This window comes from Dermacentor andersoni, chromosome 11, assembly GCF_023375885.2.
Source record: "Dermacentor andersoni chromosome 11, qqDerAnde1_hic_scaffold, whole genome shotgun sequence".
Lineage (NCBI taxonomy): Eukaryota > Metazoa > Arthropoda > Arachnida > Ixodida > Ixodidae > Dermacentor > Dermacentor andersoni.
This window is the reverse complement of record NC_092824.1, coordinates 103,100,971-103,114,787: the sequence shown is the minus strand read 5'-3', so window position 1 is coordinate 103,114,787 and position 13,817 is coordinate 103,100,971. Positions and strand designations below refer to the sequence as shown.

At 41.5% G+C, this 13,817-nt stretch overlaps 1 protein-coding gene across 6 annotated transcripts in view; it reads right to left on the bottom strand.

The window, feature by feature from the left end:
* LOC126538991 (F-BAR domain only protein 2) overlaps window positions 1-13,817 on the bottom strand; it is an 86,183-nt gene that overhangs the window by 19,723 nt on the left and 52,643 nt on the right. For 2 of the 6 annotated variants that reach the window (XM_055075242.2, XM_055075244.2), the window contains exons 8-13: window positions 11,470-11,529; window positions 6,501-6,594; window positions 1,787-1,999; window positions 389-413; window positions 197-257; window positions 3-44 (exon numbers count right to left, since the gene is read on the bottom strand). In XM_055075242.2, the coding sequence (XP_054931217.1) occupies window positions 3-44; window positions 197-257; window positions 389-413; window positions 1,787-1,999; window positions 6,501-6,594; window positions 11,470-11,529 (495 nt within the window). The remainder of the gene's footprint in view (window positions 1-2; window positions 45-196; window positions 258-388; window positions 414-1,786; window positions 2,000-6,500; window positions 6,595-11,469; window positions 11,530-13,817) is intronic. The other 4 variants (XM_055075245.2, XM_055075246.2, XM_055075243.2 and 1 more) reach the window with 3 other exon arrangements.

Below are 13,817 nucleotides of genomic sequence, written 5' to 3'. Positions count from 1 at the left end.
ACCTGAATCGCCGTCTGAACTTGAGTAGAAACTGTCCCTGTCATCTAAAGGAGCCGGTGGTTAAGGAAATATTAACACAAGGTAGCACATTTTTTGACAGGATAGTGCACCACTCAAACTTGCAGCGCACTGCTATGTTACTATCCACCAGCACAAAGAACAAAAGTCTGATATCACCGTACGAGAGAAAGGATACTTTCTTTGTGACGCTCCGATGATGGCCGTACTGTGTAACCTTCTTCGTCGACTTCGGCATTCTACAGAAGAAAGCGCCATGTAAAATGCCTGCCCTAAAGCTCTACGGAGTGCTTTTGACACTCAGTCTGTACTGACAATGAACAGTCAAGCCTCTGCTTAGCTGAGAGTTAAAACATAAAGGTTAGCTCACCTGTTCTTCAGATTCTTTGCTGTCTCTGAGAAGGCCAGCGAGGCAGGGAAATGAACAGATGTAAAATCAGTGTGAATACATTTTGAATGCCTCGTGTAGTCGATGCCTTATAAAACGGATGAACTTCAGACATTTAAGTGAAACGCCAGGCATGGTTCAATACAATTACACATCATGTGCATGACCTATGATGACTACCTGAGAAAATGATTAAAGATTAGCTGGTGCGCTCTTTTGAAAGCTGCTTACAAGGAGAAATTTGCGCAACAAAATATCAAATGACACTGTATCATTGTTTTTTGTAGTAATAGGGGGAAATGAACATGGGAATGCCGTTTGTGTCTAGATACATTGCATGATGTTTACATAAAGCACATGTCTGTTATTGTGCCAACACAGCATCGAGACAGCTGCTATATGCACTAAGGTGATTTCGCAACAACTTAATAAGCTGGCTCCTTACAGTACAAAGCTTGTAACAAACACTTTCATCTCCCTTGTTCCGTGCACTGAGATAATGTCAAAATTAACAGAACACAGTTCAACAGGTAATCTGTAGTCACGTGTGAAACGTGCAGTTAGCGGACAAGTGAGAAAGTAGGGTGGAGAGTGGTGAACACACCAATTCAAGCACAGTGAAAAACGTGCAGTAGCCGTGGTATACAATAAGCTTGTTAGTAGCAGCGTAGCAGCAACGTTAGTAGGCAAAGCCAACACAACCACTAGTCAATGAACTTCACATCACCACACAATACGCACCGATACAGATGGAACTTTTGTAGCGCTAGGTGAAGGGGCACCTCATTGGACCAGTGTGAACACCACACACATACAGTTTCACCTAAGACAGCAACAACACCAAGTCCTGTAGCAGTGTCTTCTTATGTGTGCACTACTACCTTCTTATACAGAAGGTAGATAATGTACCAATGTGAGCTATTCTTTGCAGTGAAGATGTCAATTTCAGATATTTTTACTATTGATTGATTGATACATTCATTGATTCATTGATTAATTGATTGGGTTTGTTGTCCCGAAGAAACTCAAGGGCTAAAAGAGACTCCAGATTATTTTGACCAGCTGGGGCTCTCAAAGTGCACTGCACACGCGTTTTTGCATTCCAGCATCGTCAGAATGTACTTGTGGCAGCCAGGAATCGAACCCAAGGCCTAATGCTCGGCAGCGGAACGGTGCTGCTAGAGAGCCTGCATGGCAGGTATGCTACATTTTATCTAAAAAGGCATGTGAACAGGACAATTCAAAGAAGGAAAAAAGTTCAAAAATTTTGCTGATGGACACGTCAAACATTAAGCCTACCATTTTGGTTTTACATGCCCGAATCGCATTTGCATACCAACTACTGCTCGCTGCCACCGTCTTTGCACCAGAGCCACTAACCTGGTGGGCACCGGTGCAACTGAGGTGGTTGCCGTGGGGACCGGCACGTGGAAGAGCGAATCGAGGTCGGAGGTGGCTCGGGGCTGCTCGACAGAAAGCCGTCGGAGCGCGTTACGCTCGCATGGCGGCGACGGTTCGTGCAGAGTGCCACTGCCGCCGGCTCGGCCCAGAGCGGCTCGTGCCCTGAGGAGCGAGCGCCACCCAGGCGGCCGCCTTGCTTTAGGAGAAGACGTGTTTTGCGCTCAATCTGAAACTCGCCCAGGGTCAGCATTTGCTTTGTACATGAGATTCTCATGCACTTACGTTACAGGGAGCCTTGCAACACCTGTTTACAGAAGGTGTGCAACGCATCTGGTACTACAAAGGGCACGACTTCATGAATCTTTTCAAACAAAATGTTTTTTTAAGTGTCCCTAGTATGAGCAGTTATAAATGCTGCCACTGCCAGACCTTTGAAACCATTCCCCTTATTGCGGTCAACCTTATCATGCTTAATGCTATGTGCCAGGTCTACGCAGAACAATGCCCTTGGCTCTCTGTACATCACTGGACCAAGCTTTTGTGTTAGCACAACCTCAAGATCCAGTGGCGCAATTCTCCGCAGCACTGCTTATCTGCCAGGCCATAGTATCAGCACAGTTTTATCATTCGCCACCACCAGAAGCTGCGATTTGCCTTATCAATAATAAGATTTATCTGCTTCTGCTGGAAGCACTGCTTAGCTGTAATAATTAAGGAAGTCATACTAATATGCATTTTTCACTTGTGTAAAAAAAAAGGGGGGGTAGCACGAGGTTTCGAAAAGTTGAAGGAAAGGGCAGGCAGTCTTCCAGGCGCAACTGTGGATTCCAAGGCACATGTTTGGGAATAACATTGTGATCAGGCATTCCTGACAGTATTCTGTAGCTATCACGCAAGTTTATTTACGATATTAAAGAAGAGTGTTGCTAGGCCCCTTTAATTTCCTTTTAATTTGAGTTGTGATCATCCTTTATTACAGCCCCAACTTATATTTAACCAAAAATTTTGTAACTACCCGTGCCCTGCTTGAAGCTTATTTGCCTTCGCTGCTAAATGCTGCCGTAAAATTACAAAATAAAAGATTGATTAACTTACTTACACAGTTCAAAATTAAGGTTGCTTTGTTTTATTTGTCTAAAAAGGTTAAATATGTTCGCAAGGCATGCTTTAAGAGTTTACGCTGAGACAAGTTGTGATCATCCCCGATTACGGACCTGCCTTCAATGCGAGTGCTCCTTTTGTACCCTCCCTGCCACTCTGCCTGGAGTTCGTTTTCTGCTGTTGCTAACACATATCTTAAATAAAAGTAGTTGTCGTCGTTGTCATCATCATCATATTTTTATGTCTACTGAAGAATGAAGGCCTCTGCATGCGATCTCTAATAACAACTGTCCTGCGTGAACTGATTCCAAGTTGCACCTGGAAATTTTCTAATTTTATCACCGCACCTAGTTTCCTGCCGCTTTCAACTGCACTTCCCTTCTCTTGGCACCCATTCTGTAACGCTAACAGTCCACCAGTTATCCATTCTATCTTACATGGCCTGCCCAGTTCCATCCTTCAAATAAATGTATCAACTTATTTATACAACCAACCATATTGAAGACTTGTCAGTTTTATTGTTTCGCTTTCAATAACACTATACTATTGTGCTGTTATTTTTTTCTGTCTGTAGTGTTGACCTTGTAGGCGTGCTTGTCTGATAAGCTGTGCTGCTGCTAAATCGCTTCATTTTCGTTTTTACAGCGTAGCTATACGGCTGTACTTGGCAGACTGCTTACTCCTTTGTGGCATATCATTGCAGAAAAGCTTGCGGCATGTGAGTGTCAACTCTGATTCAAGGTCTACTATCGTTTGAGCACGTACAGCACTACATAAACAAAGCTGGCACAACAAGCAGTGTTAGTGAACACAGAGCAAGCGCATGTGAGCACAGACAACTGTCAAGTGGCAAAACTTACACAAGGGGTGCAGTTAGCTTTTGCACAGCACACCAAACAGACCAACACCATCTTAGACATGAGCAAGAGTGAAGTGCTACAAAAAACACAAATTACACAAATGGTGTAAGAATAATTCTTGAGCTGTGCAAGGTGAAAAGACCCTTACTGAAAAACGACTGCCTTGGGGAAAGTGTAGAGATTCTGCAAGTTCAACCTACTTCTCATTACACATACTTCTCAAATGGTGAAGTGTTATAGCAGCTATACAGGTCCACAGTTCTTTTTTAATTAACATGTGTTAGCACTTACAAAATCGGACACAGAACGTATAGCTGCTTTAGACCTTGTGAAACAATGTGCAATTGAGTGAAAAATGCACTCAAGATTGTGCTACACCTACCAAAACCCAATCCTGTCCAATTGTTCAGAGGAGCCAAAAATTGCAGTGCTTCCACAGTAAGCTATGACTCAGAACCCCGGTTAGTTCTCTTACCAACCTTTGTCAAAGTATTTCATAAATGCTCATAATAGCAGCTCCAAGAGCGAGCAAATTTGGCAATTAATTTCACAGCCATTGCACGCTTGCAAGATAACGACTTCCCAATATGAGAGCTATGCCGATCACTAACACGGGGCACTTAGTGATGTGAGTTAAGCACATAATTACGAGAAGAGAAACTGAAAACCATCTACAGTGGAATCTCCATGATACAAGCCTCTCAGGACGGTGCAAAAATTGACAACCCCCAAAAATTCGTATCACACAAGAACGTCCTTAAAAATCTAAAAGGTAAGGGGGGGGGGGGGAGGGGCAGCAATGAAATCGCTGACTTGCTCAAAATTTCAGATTTTTTCACTTATTTATCCTTCTGCAGTCCTAAGGCCTTCCTTTATCTTATAGCAAAATATTTGGAACAAATACACAGCAGAATTTGAGAAACCTGCACATTTTTAGTGTGGTGTTTTTGAAATCAGGAAGAAAATCAAGCTTCGGGAGGTCCTATCACACCGCTGATAGTGCGAGCACGGCTTTCCAAGAGCTGCCATCTTGGTATCGCCGTAAACACAACATGGAAAATTCAGATAGCCACAGCACTGTATTTCTCCATGCAGATATAAAAGCTACAAAAGCGAGCACGAAAAGGGAGAACTGGCATTGCAATTTGTCACTGCAGTCACTTGGCATGCAAGGAGCACTCCTATTGGCTGGCACGAATTTGAATCACTGGCACGCTTGTTTCGAGCACATTTCGGCAGCAGCAAGCTGCGCACTCCGTATGTTCCAAGGCCGACATTTCAAGACCTGCCTGGTTATCTGGTTACCTTCAGTTTATTTCATTGCTGCATTCTAGCTGCTGCCTCACGGTGATAAGTACACAATTTGTGCAAGGGAATCTGAGTGCTTTCCTTTGCAGTGGCAATGCTACTTTGTATCGTGCATCTGACAGGTGCAAAGGTAGCAAAGTTTCGAACTGTCATCAGGCACCGAAGACAACGGAAGTAAAGCTACCCATGGAAGTGAATGCCACTGACCTTGCTGACGCAGCAAGACTGGGTTGCGTGTGATTGCCGGTTCCTGATAAACTTGCAAGGTGTTTGAAAAACAACCAACAAGTTGCGTGATACTACACAGAGCACAAGTATTTTTTCCTCCTTTCTTTTTTGAGGGGACAGAGGGGATGCACGTTGGTGAAGTCAAGGGGGCGTGACGTAGGTTGTCACTCTGGCAATAGTGATGCAGCCAGCACATCGGCGCAGCCGCTCTGCGAGCCCGACAAGAGTCAGTGTCTGGTGCTACCGGCACGTCGGGACCTCCTTGCCAGCTCCACCGGATATCACACAACAGCTCAATTCATTGTACCATACGGCGTGGCTCAAAAAGCAGTTCAAAACATTCAAAATTTAGCATGTTTTAAGCTAATGGACCTGCACCAGGACTTCTTGAAAATTCTTACCATCCCGAAATTCATATCAGGCATGATCGTATCACCGAGATTCTACTGTAATGAACCCTTGCCAGCTATTCACCATAAAACTTGTCACTAGTAAACTAGAGCAAGAGGTACATGACCAAATTTAAAGTTGAAATGCACCAAGAAAAAAAAAAGCAATGCAACGTAATAGGGAAACCAAGCAGCCTTGAGAACTTGGCAAACAGTACAACAACAGCTGTCACACATTGCTTTTAGAAAGACCTGTTTATGAACTGTTCTACGAACTGATACTAAGACATTGAGAGGGTGCATGTCATGGCCAACTCTAGTGACAGCCACATATTCACCAATTTTCACACACACAAATTCTGTAGTGACATTTACTAATGGACAAACTTAGCCATCGCTGGTACAGAAAAAGGTGGCCCTCCCACACTTAAGGTTTGTATTCTTTGAAGACTACACACAACTGTGAAACAATTTACCATATTTTATTGTATCCCTTCGACATTAAGCACCCTGCAAACCTAAGCACTCCCTTGTCTATGATGGCCATTTTCAGAAAGATACAGATCACTGCGTGTAAAAACAAAAGGGGTGCCTAATTTCCCACAAACACAGTAACAAAATCCTGTCCTTAGCTTGAATAGACGTGTGCCTCAGGTTCATCTGCAAGTTAGTACTTCTTTCCCTTCTACGATAAGAGAGGTGACGCAGACAGAGCAATGCAAAGCCAGGCATGCAGGAAGAAAGAAAGAGGAGGAAAAAAAACTAGGAATGTAAGCGAAAAAAAAAAAAAACAAGTCCGACACTCACGCCTCTCCGCTCGTGGTCGATGCATCCTTGGAAGACATCTCCTTCTTGCGCTTGCGCTTCTCTTTTTGCCGCTCCCACTTGGTCCTCAAGAACCCTGCCGACCCAGTCGCCCACCAAGAACAACACCATCACACATCCTGTTCCTTCCTTTTGCAATGGCAAATGAAGCTGAAAAAAAAAACAGCTTCTCTTTTCTTAAGCCTACAAAACGATTAAGCCAAGATGCTTGAGTGTAGTTCCGCTGGTTTTCTTTTTGTTTTAAACTATTTTATTTCAATATTGAAAGTGCATCAAGGTTATCTCCTTTGTCTAAAGGTTGCACACTGAAACCCAGAGCCAGAAAATGTGCCTGCTGCTACAAGAATGGAAGCATGTGAGCTAGCTGCTTCGACATTAGGAACAGTAAAGCTGTGCAAAAGATGTGGACAGGAGGGAAGACGTATGAATACAAAGTGGCACTGACTAACAATGTCATACAAGCAAATGAAGTGAATTTGTTAGTTTGCATTTGTGTGAGTGCTTATGTCCTCCTTTCTGACCATGTCCCTTACGCTGCAACTACTCCAATATGCCAACATAGCAGTGACAATGGTTGTCACTAGAGCAATCCAGTTCAGTGCAGAACAAAGGCCTTTCAAGATGTTATATCTCACTGCACCTGTGTTCTGAATTTACTGTTTCTGAATTTGAATGAGCAAGTTCCCGAACATTGTCCCTCTTGCTTATCCTAAGTAGCACCAAACTGAGTGTTCCTGCTTTCTTTGAATCCACAACAACAGTGGACACGCCTCTACATGTATGCTGCAACTGCAGTTGCATTACTGGTTTTGGGACATTATGTAATTATTCCTGCTTTTAACGCACCCAATTAAAGTCTTTAGTGCTAAATGTATACAGTATCTCTACATGTTACAATTGTGTCAAATAGGTCCTTTAAGTTTCTGGACACTTCCATGTATTCTCGGCTATTACTACATACGTATTGCACAAAACAAACACACAGCTTCTAAACTCATAGTGGCACTACCTCCCGTGGAATACGTATTTCGTGGTTGTTGTGGGCATACTTAAGCTGAACAGGACAGGACGTGACAACGGACACTGCTTACAGATACAGCACGCGCCAGTGCAAAGCACGGTAGAACTACTCACTACAATGTAGCTAGCGGCTGTAGATTAAAAGCAAACACAAGCATTGCGTACTCTTATGCATACTAAAAAATATTTATCATGTACATAAGGCCTGCCTCTTTAACCAACCAGTACAATGTGATACATATTGAAACCTGCGCTAACACTCATGTAGGCACTAGTGACATTATTAATTATGTTGTTCTGGGTCAGTTACGCTGTAGTCCGCAGGACAACTGTGCATGCAACACAATATCATCTTTTTGCACAAATTAAATTAAGTTGCATGCATTATGGAGGTAGACCTCCATTTTTGGTCTTTTAGTTTGAGAAATTCAGGCATCAGAAAAGCTGTACACAGTCCCATGATTAAGGTAGGTTTATGTTTCTTTTGAATTTCTGACGCCATGCTTAAATTTGGATGCACTCTTGCTGTAACTAACATAATGAAAAAAAAAGTGCATTACATACTGTAAATGTCACATGGCTTGCTATCACACTGCAGTGAATTAAGACTGCAATAATGGCTTGTCAGTTGACTAACTGCTGGTACCAATAGTGCGGGCTACACATGCCAGCGCAAGTTAAAAAGATGTTAGCCTGCTGCTAACTTCCATTTCTCGCTTGCTGTGAATGGTTATGCATGGCTTCAGAATATAAAATTGACCCTTTCCGACGTATAAGCTATCCATGAATATTAGAGATGTAGTTTTCATTTTCAGGCATTACTGAGTTTACAAACACTTGCTACCTCAGTATTACAGATGTAGGCAGGCATAAGCTGACCCTAAAAGAACTTGTATGGGATGTAAGCATGAAAAACACTGGGTTCTGACCAAAAACGAAGAGCTCTCTCTCTGCAACTCCTTCAAGCACATCTAGATGTTGCAGAAGGTTAAACGATTACTGCATGAATGACAGCTATCAAATGTTGAGTGGAAAAGCAACAATGCATCACTGACACTATTTCAACATGCCAGATTATTACTTAACTATATGAAATGCTACAGTAACTCTTTTGGTTACTGTCAAAGACAAATCTGACAACTATTACAGAATCAAAATCCAAACACTAAATGTCTGCAATGCTGGGAATGTTGCTTTAGAAAATATTAAAAACGCATTCATAGCTGCATGAAGACTACATCCACCACAGTTAACTTTCCTTAATTGAACACCAGCGTAGCTGTGAGAAGTAATCAAACTGTCTGAGAAAAACTTAACAGGGGTAAAAAGATGCACTGGCTTTAGCATTTGTACACTTCAGTATTTGGTGAAGAACTTAACTGGGGTTGAACAAGAAGTCCTCTGTTACAGGATCAATTCAATCTCACATAAAAAGAAACTACATATATAAGAAAAAATGATGATATGTTTGCAAGCCAAACTCTCCTTCTGCCTACTGAAAGAAACATAGCCAAGCATGGCTGACCAATTTCACAGCCCATGTGCCTATTATTTAAGCAGTACCACTTTATTATTAATGAAGTCTCAATTTGAAATGTCCCCAGAATTTAATACATTTACTAGGAATGTTGCCCATGTAATGACATCTCATGATGTCAACATAATGTGACAAAATCACAAGGCAAGGTGAGAGATGCAGTACAAATATGACTGTATAACAGCTGGACATTTCCTTCGTGTGTTGGTATATGTAAATTATTAGAGTAACCATTCATTTTGCTAGTCAGCAACATTATCCAGCACAGCCCATTCTGCTTTTAACAGTTTGCACAGTAATCCTATTGCCCAGCAAACAATCAACTAGCTGAGGCAGAAATCACTTTCACAGCACTGTCGCGAAAAGTACTGTAAAAAAGTAGTGGCAAGGGCAGGCTGGTACCAATTCATTCTGTAAAAAACATGTAAAATTATCTAAGCCATTGTGACTTGCTTTTCCTTTCTTTCCCAAGAAATTCAAACATAAATGCCAAGGATGGTCAACTGATAACAGTGGCAATCCCTTCCAACCACGTTGCTTCCGTGTAATACCTACTTAAATGCTTCGTCAACGCACCAAAGGTCTCATGAGAGGTAATAATGCCCAACTTCAATGACTCATTCTGTGCTGTACCAATGACTACACCATAGCACAAATGCTCGAATATCTGTGAGCACAAAGACGGTAGTGGCTGCTTCCACTGGCCACATGTACAAAACTAGTTTCTTGCTGGTACCAGCATGTGTAAAAATTCCAGTGCCAACATCAGTTAGATTCCTGTACCAACAGTGCAGAGATGCTGATACCAGCACATACCCTCTAGCAATGACTACACAATAAGGCTGCACTTCCAGTTGCCGCTTGAACAATGCTGAAGTTTTCTGCTAGTACCAACACTGACAATATCGCAGTACCAGAAGTGCAAAAGTACTGGTACCAGCACATCTTGAAATGCTGACAGATTTTTAGCTTTTATTCCTCGAGTGCAGACTGAGGAGAGCATGGCTTGAAAGCACATCACCACTGTCACATTTACCCATCTGCTAATGCTCTTACTGTTTCGCTAAAAAAGAACATTTCACAGAAAAAAAATGAGAATAACAGAAAAGCGATGAGTCACCACCACTGCCACCGCCGTGACCGCCGGCGCGCTGCTTCTGCTGCCACTGCTGCTGCTCCCAAAGGGTGAAAAAATAAAAGCGTGATGCAAGAGATGGTGAAAGGGTGCAAAAAAAGGATGGTGAAGTGGGTGGTGATGTGAAGTGACGACAAGAAAAAGAGTTGAGGTAAAAGGGAAGAAGCAATTTAGCATCTACATGTCAGCTATGCCAGATGGCAAGAAGCACCATCACCTCAGCAACCAAGCGTTTATAAACCAAAAAAGCACTGCCACCACCATTCATGAAATGCTTCTTCACTACCGTGCACCTAGTGTAAAAAGCACGTGCTTTTTGTGTTTACAGAAACGAAAGCAAGTCAGAAGGGATGAACCATTTTTCAATAACCTGACCTGCAAGGGCAGGTGCTAGTATGTATTGACAAACTTATAAGTGTGATAAAACTTACACTGAAGTTTAAATGCAAAAAAGTCATCATAAAAGAGAAATGCAGCTTTACATTACGCCATACACCAGTGTATATGTGTGACACTGGTGTAACACTAGTCTTGGCATGGTTATGGTTAATTACAGTACAGCATCTCTATAGTTTGGTTGTGCAGCAACACCTTTTACTCATTTTCATTCTTTATGCTCCGATTTACCTAGCGGTACACTATCAAACTATGCCATACTATTAACGAATAGTGGTAAGAGGAAAGTGTTAACAAATATGAGAAAACATTAGTGGTAGGAAAATCCCAGTTTAAAGAAAAAATGAGGCGAGGTGTGAGGTGCATTTGGAATGCATGTATGTGTTTGTAACATGGCAAATGTGCACATTATCTCCAAAAAAGAAAAAGAAAAGAATCACTCTAATATTACAATAACAAGCTGTTTAGGAATCATGACTTCATACTCATTTTCATTATCACAGCACTTATTTGAACTGACAGATCTAATCTCATGTAAATGCTGACTGCAAGAGCAGCATTAAAAAAAAAAAAAAGAACCTAAGTGGTGATATGATGGCACAGACACTGTTCTAAACCAGCTTCTTCAGTGGATACCGTAACAACTGGTACTAATGCCATAGCAACATATAAAATGCCTACAAGTTCACATGATAGCCAATGACATTAACATGACAAGGTAACTAGGGTAGCTTTCAAATACTAAGGAAGTCAAAGTTTTAACAACTGTCTAGCTCGTGTTCCAACAGTAAGCCCTATCATAAGGCTCCTCAACTGCTGCTATTGCGTTCATTTGGCAAATGAGTATATTAAGACGTTCGTACCTGCAATGTAACTGTATGCTGCCATGCAACTGATTGGTATGTCATACTCAATGAAGTAAACTAGAAAGATAAAGTAAGAATTAATATCTGGCCAAGCTGGCCAAACCGAACAAAATTGTTGCAGTGCAGAAAAAATCCAAACAAGGGCAGAACAAGAACAGAACAGGATCCATCCTTTGTTCTCATGCCTTCCTTCTTGAACTTGACATTATGAAGCTGCATCAAGTGTATCAGGTCAATGGCTAGACACTGTTTTAAATGTTAAAATGGTTCATTGTTGGGATTTTTAGATGTTCAGTTATGCAACTTCGAACAAATTTCTGTGGCTGACAGGCCCTTTTCTAAGTCTATTAAAAAAAAAAAAAGCAGCTATTATTTGTGAACACAGGTACAAAGGTGCTACAATAGGCATAACAGTCATCCTGCTATCAGATTGGCCCACTTGCAGTCTTTGCTACTGCTAAAAATTTTAAAGCTAGTTTGCAAGCACACACTGTCTGTTTTACTTTTTATTGAAACCCTGTTCTTTGTTAGCATTCCTTTAGTAGGGTTTTATTGTTTTGAAATTGCATATATGCATTCAGTTGAATTCCCCCCTATGTAAAGCCCACTAAGGCCCTTAGGGTACTGAAAATTAATAAATAAAGAAGATCGGCCACTAAACTGGACTCAAGTGCTTCTGTTTTAGCAAATTTGCTTATATATCTAGCGGATTTTATGTTTGTTTAGAGCAAGAAATCCACTTATAGTGGATAAACAAATGAGGCCAACAGAAGACATTTGGTTGTTACTAAGAATAAATTGAGGTACTCAGTTTTCTTGGTTCTTCTCGCTTGTTTATAGCAAATAATATATATATATTACACATTTCAGCTTTATTCTGGTTAGCATTCTGATTGGCGAGTTCTTGGCACAATCACGAAAATATTCAGGCAATTATGACAAATGCTGCTCTGGTGCTTTGTTTACAAAAAAAAACATCCTAACTATAAGCTCACCAAACTGTAAGCTGTAGTCGTTGACAAACAAATGCCACTCCGTAACTAGCATATCTTGGAAGCATTATCACAGCTTTCGCAACATCACTGTCATGAAACTTTCTAAATGCACTACACACTTTAAAAATGCTCCTTACTATATTACACCTTATTTCCCATTCCCCTGCAGTGCAAGCAGCCCTGTCCATCACATGAAAAAGTATAAGGCTTTGCAGCAATGAAACTTGCACGAGCGTTCTGGTACACAGCCTGAAACTAGGTCGAGTTATGTGCATGGTGGCACTGAAAACTTTTTACCAAGACTGTAACTTAGTTATATGTTTAACCAGAACTGTGTAGCCCTACATTTACAGCTTGTCTAGAGAGCAACGCTTTCTTTAGATCCTCTACAGCACTGTACATACTTCCATGCGACTTTTAATTTTTAGCTTTTGCTGTACCATCTATGTTTTACTGCTCTGCCTCCTAGATCACTATGTAGTCCTTGTGCCAGGAATACTCATGGTGGTGGACATATTGGAGTGCTATTACATTGCAACTATCGTGGCTCCTAGCCCATTGTTAACAAACACATAAAACGCAGAGTGCAAATCCTAGGATTGTTGAAATCACCACTGGTTTGGTCCAAAATCTACAACAGCACCCTGTAAGCAAGAGGCTGATCGATAGCAGCACCATCCAACCTACCAACCAGGGTACTGACACTATTGCCACCATCACCTGCCTAGTTCTTACTACTAAAAACTAAATTCTGGAATATGATGTGCCAAAGCCACGATTTTATTATGAGGTACACCATAGTGAGGGGCTCCAGATTAATTTTGGCCACCTGGAGTTCTTTAACATGCACCCAATGCACCATACACAAGTGCTTCCAGCTCTTACTATAATTCTAGGGCACAAGTTCACCCAATAAACCATTCACATCTGCATCCATCACTTCCATACAGTAAAATTGCATACTGCACATGCCATATCTTACTGTTTGCGAGAGTTGAAGCATGGCTTACAGTTTTTCAGATATTCTTACAATTACTGTGTGCAAGTGAACCCATAGAAGGCATTAGTTCAAGATAACTTTAAAGTTTGTAATTAAGTTAATAAATTGCTTTAATTTTAGTGCTGGCTAAGTTGTTCAGCTCTGACAGTTCGAACTTGCGTGCGAGCTGAATCTATTCCTTTTCCTGAGGAGTCAGAGTGCATCGAATTGTAGTGAATGCAGACATCCTTAGTGGACATCTTTAAAAACCGGCGAACTTCAGATAACACACAAAATTACTTACTCCAACAGTGTGTTCCGTGAACTTCTGAAGTAACCAGCCTTGCTGGCTAAAGCAGTTAATGGTTCAT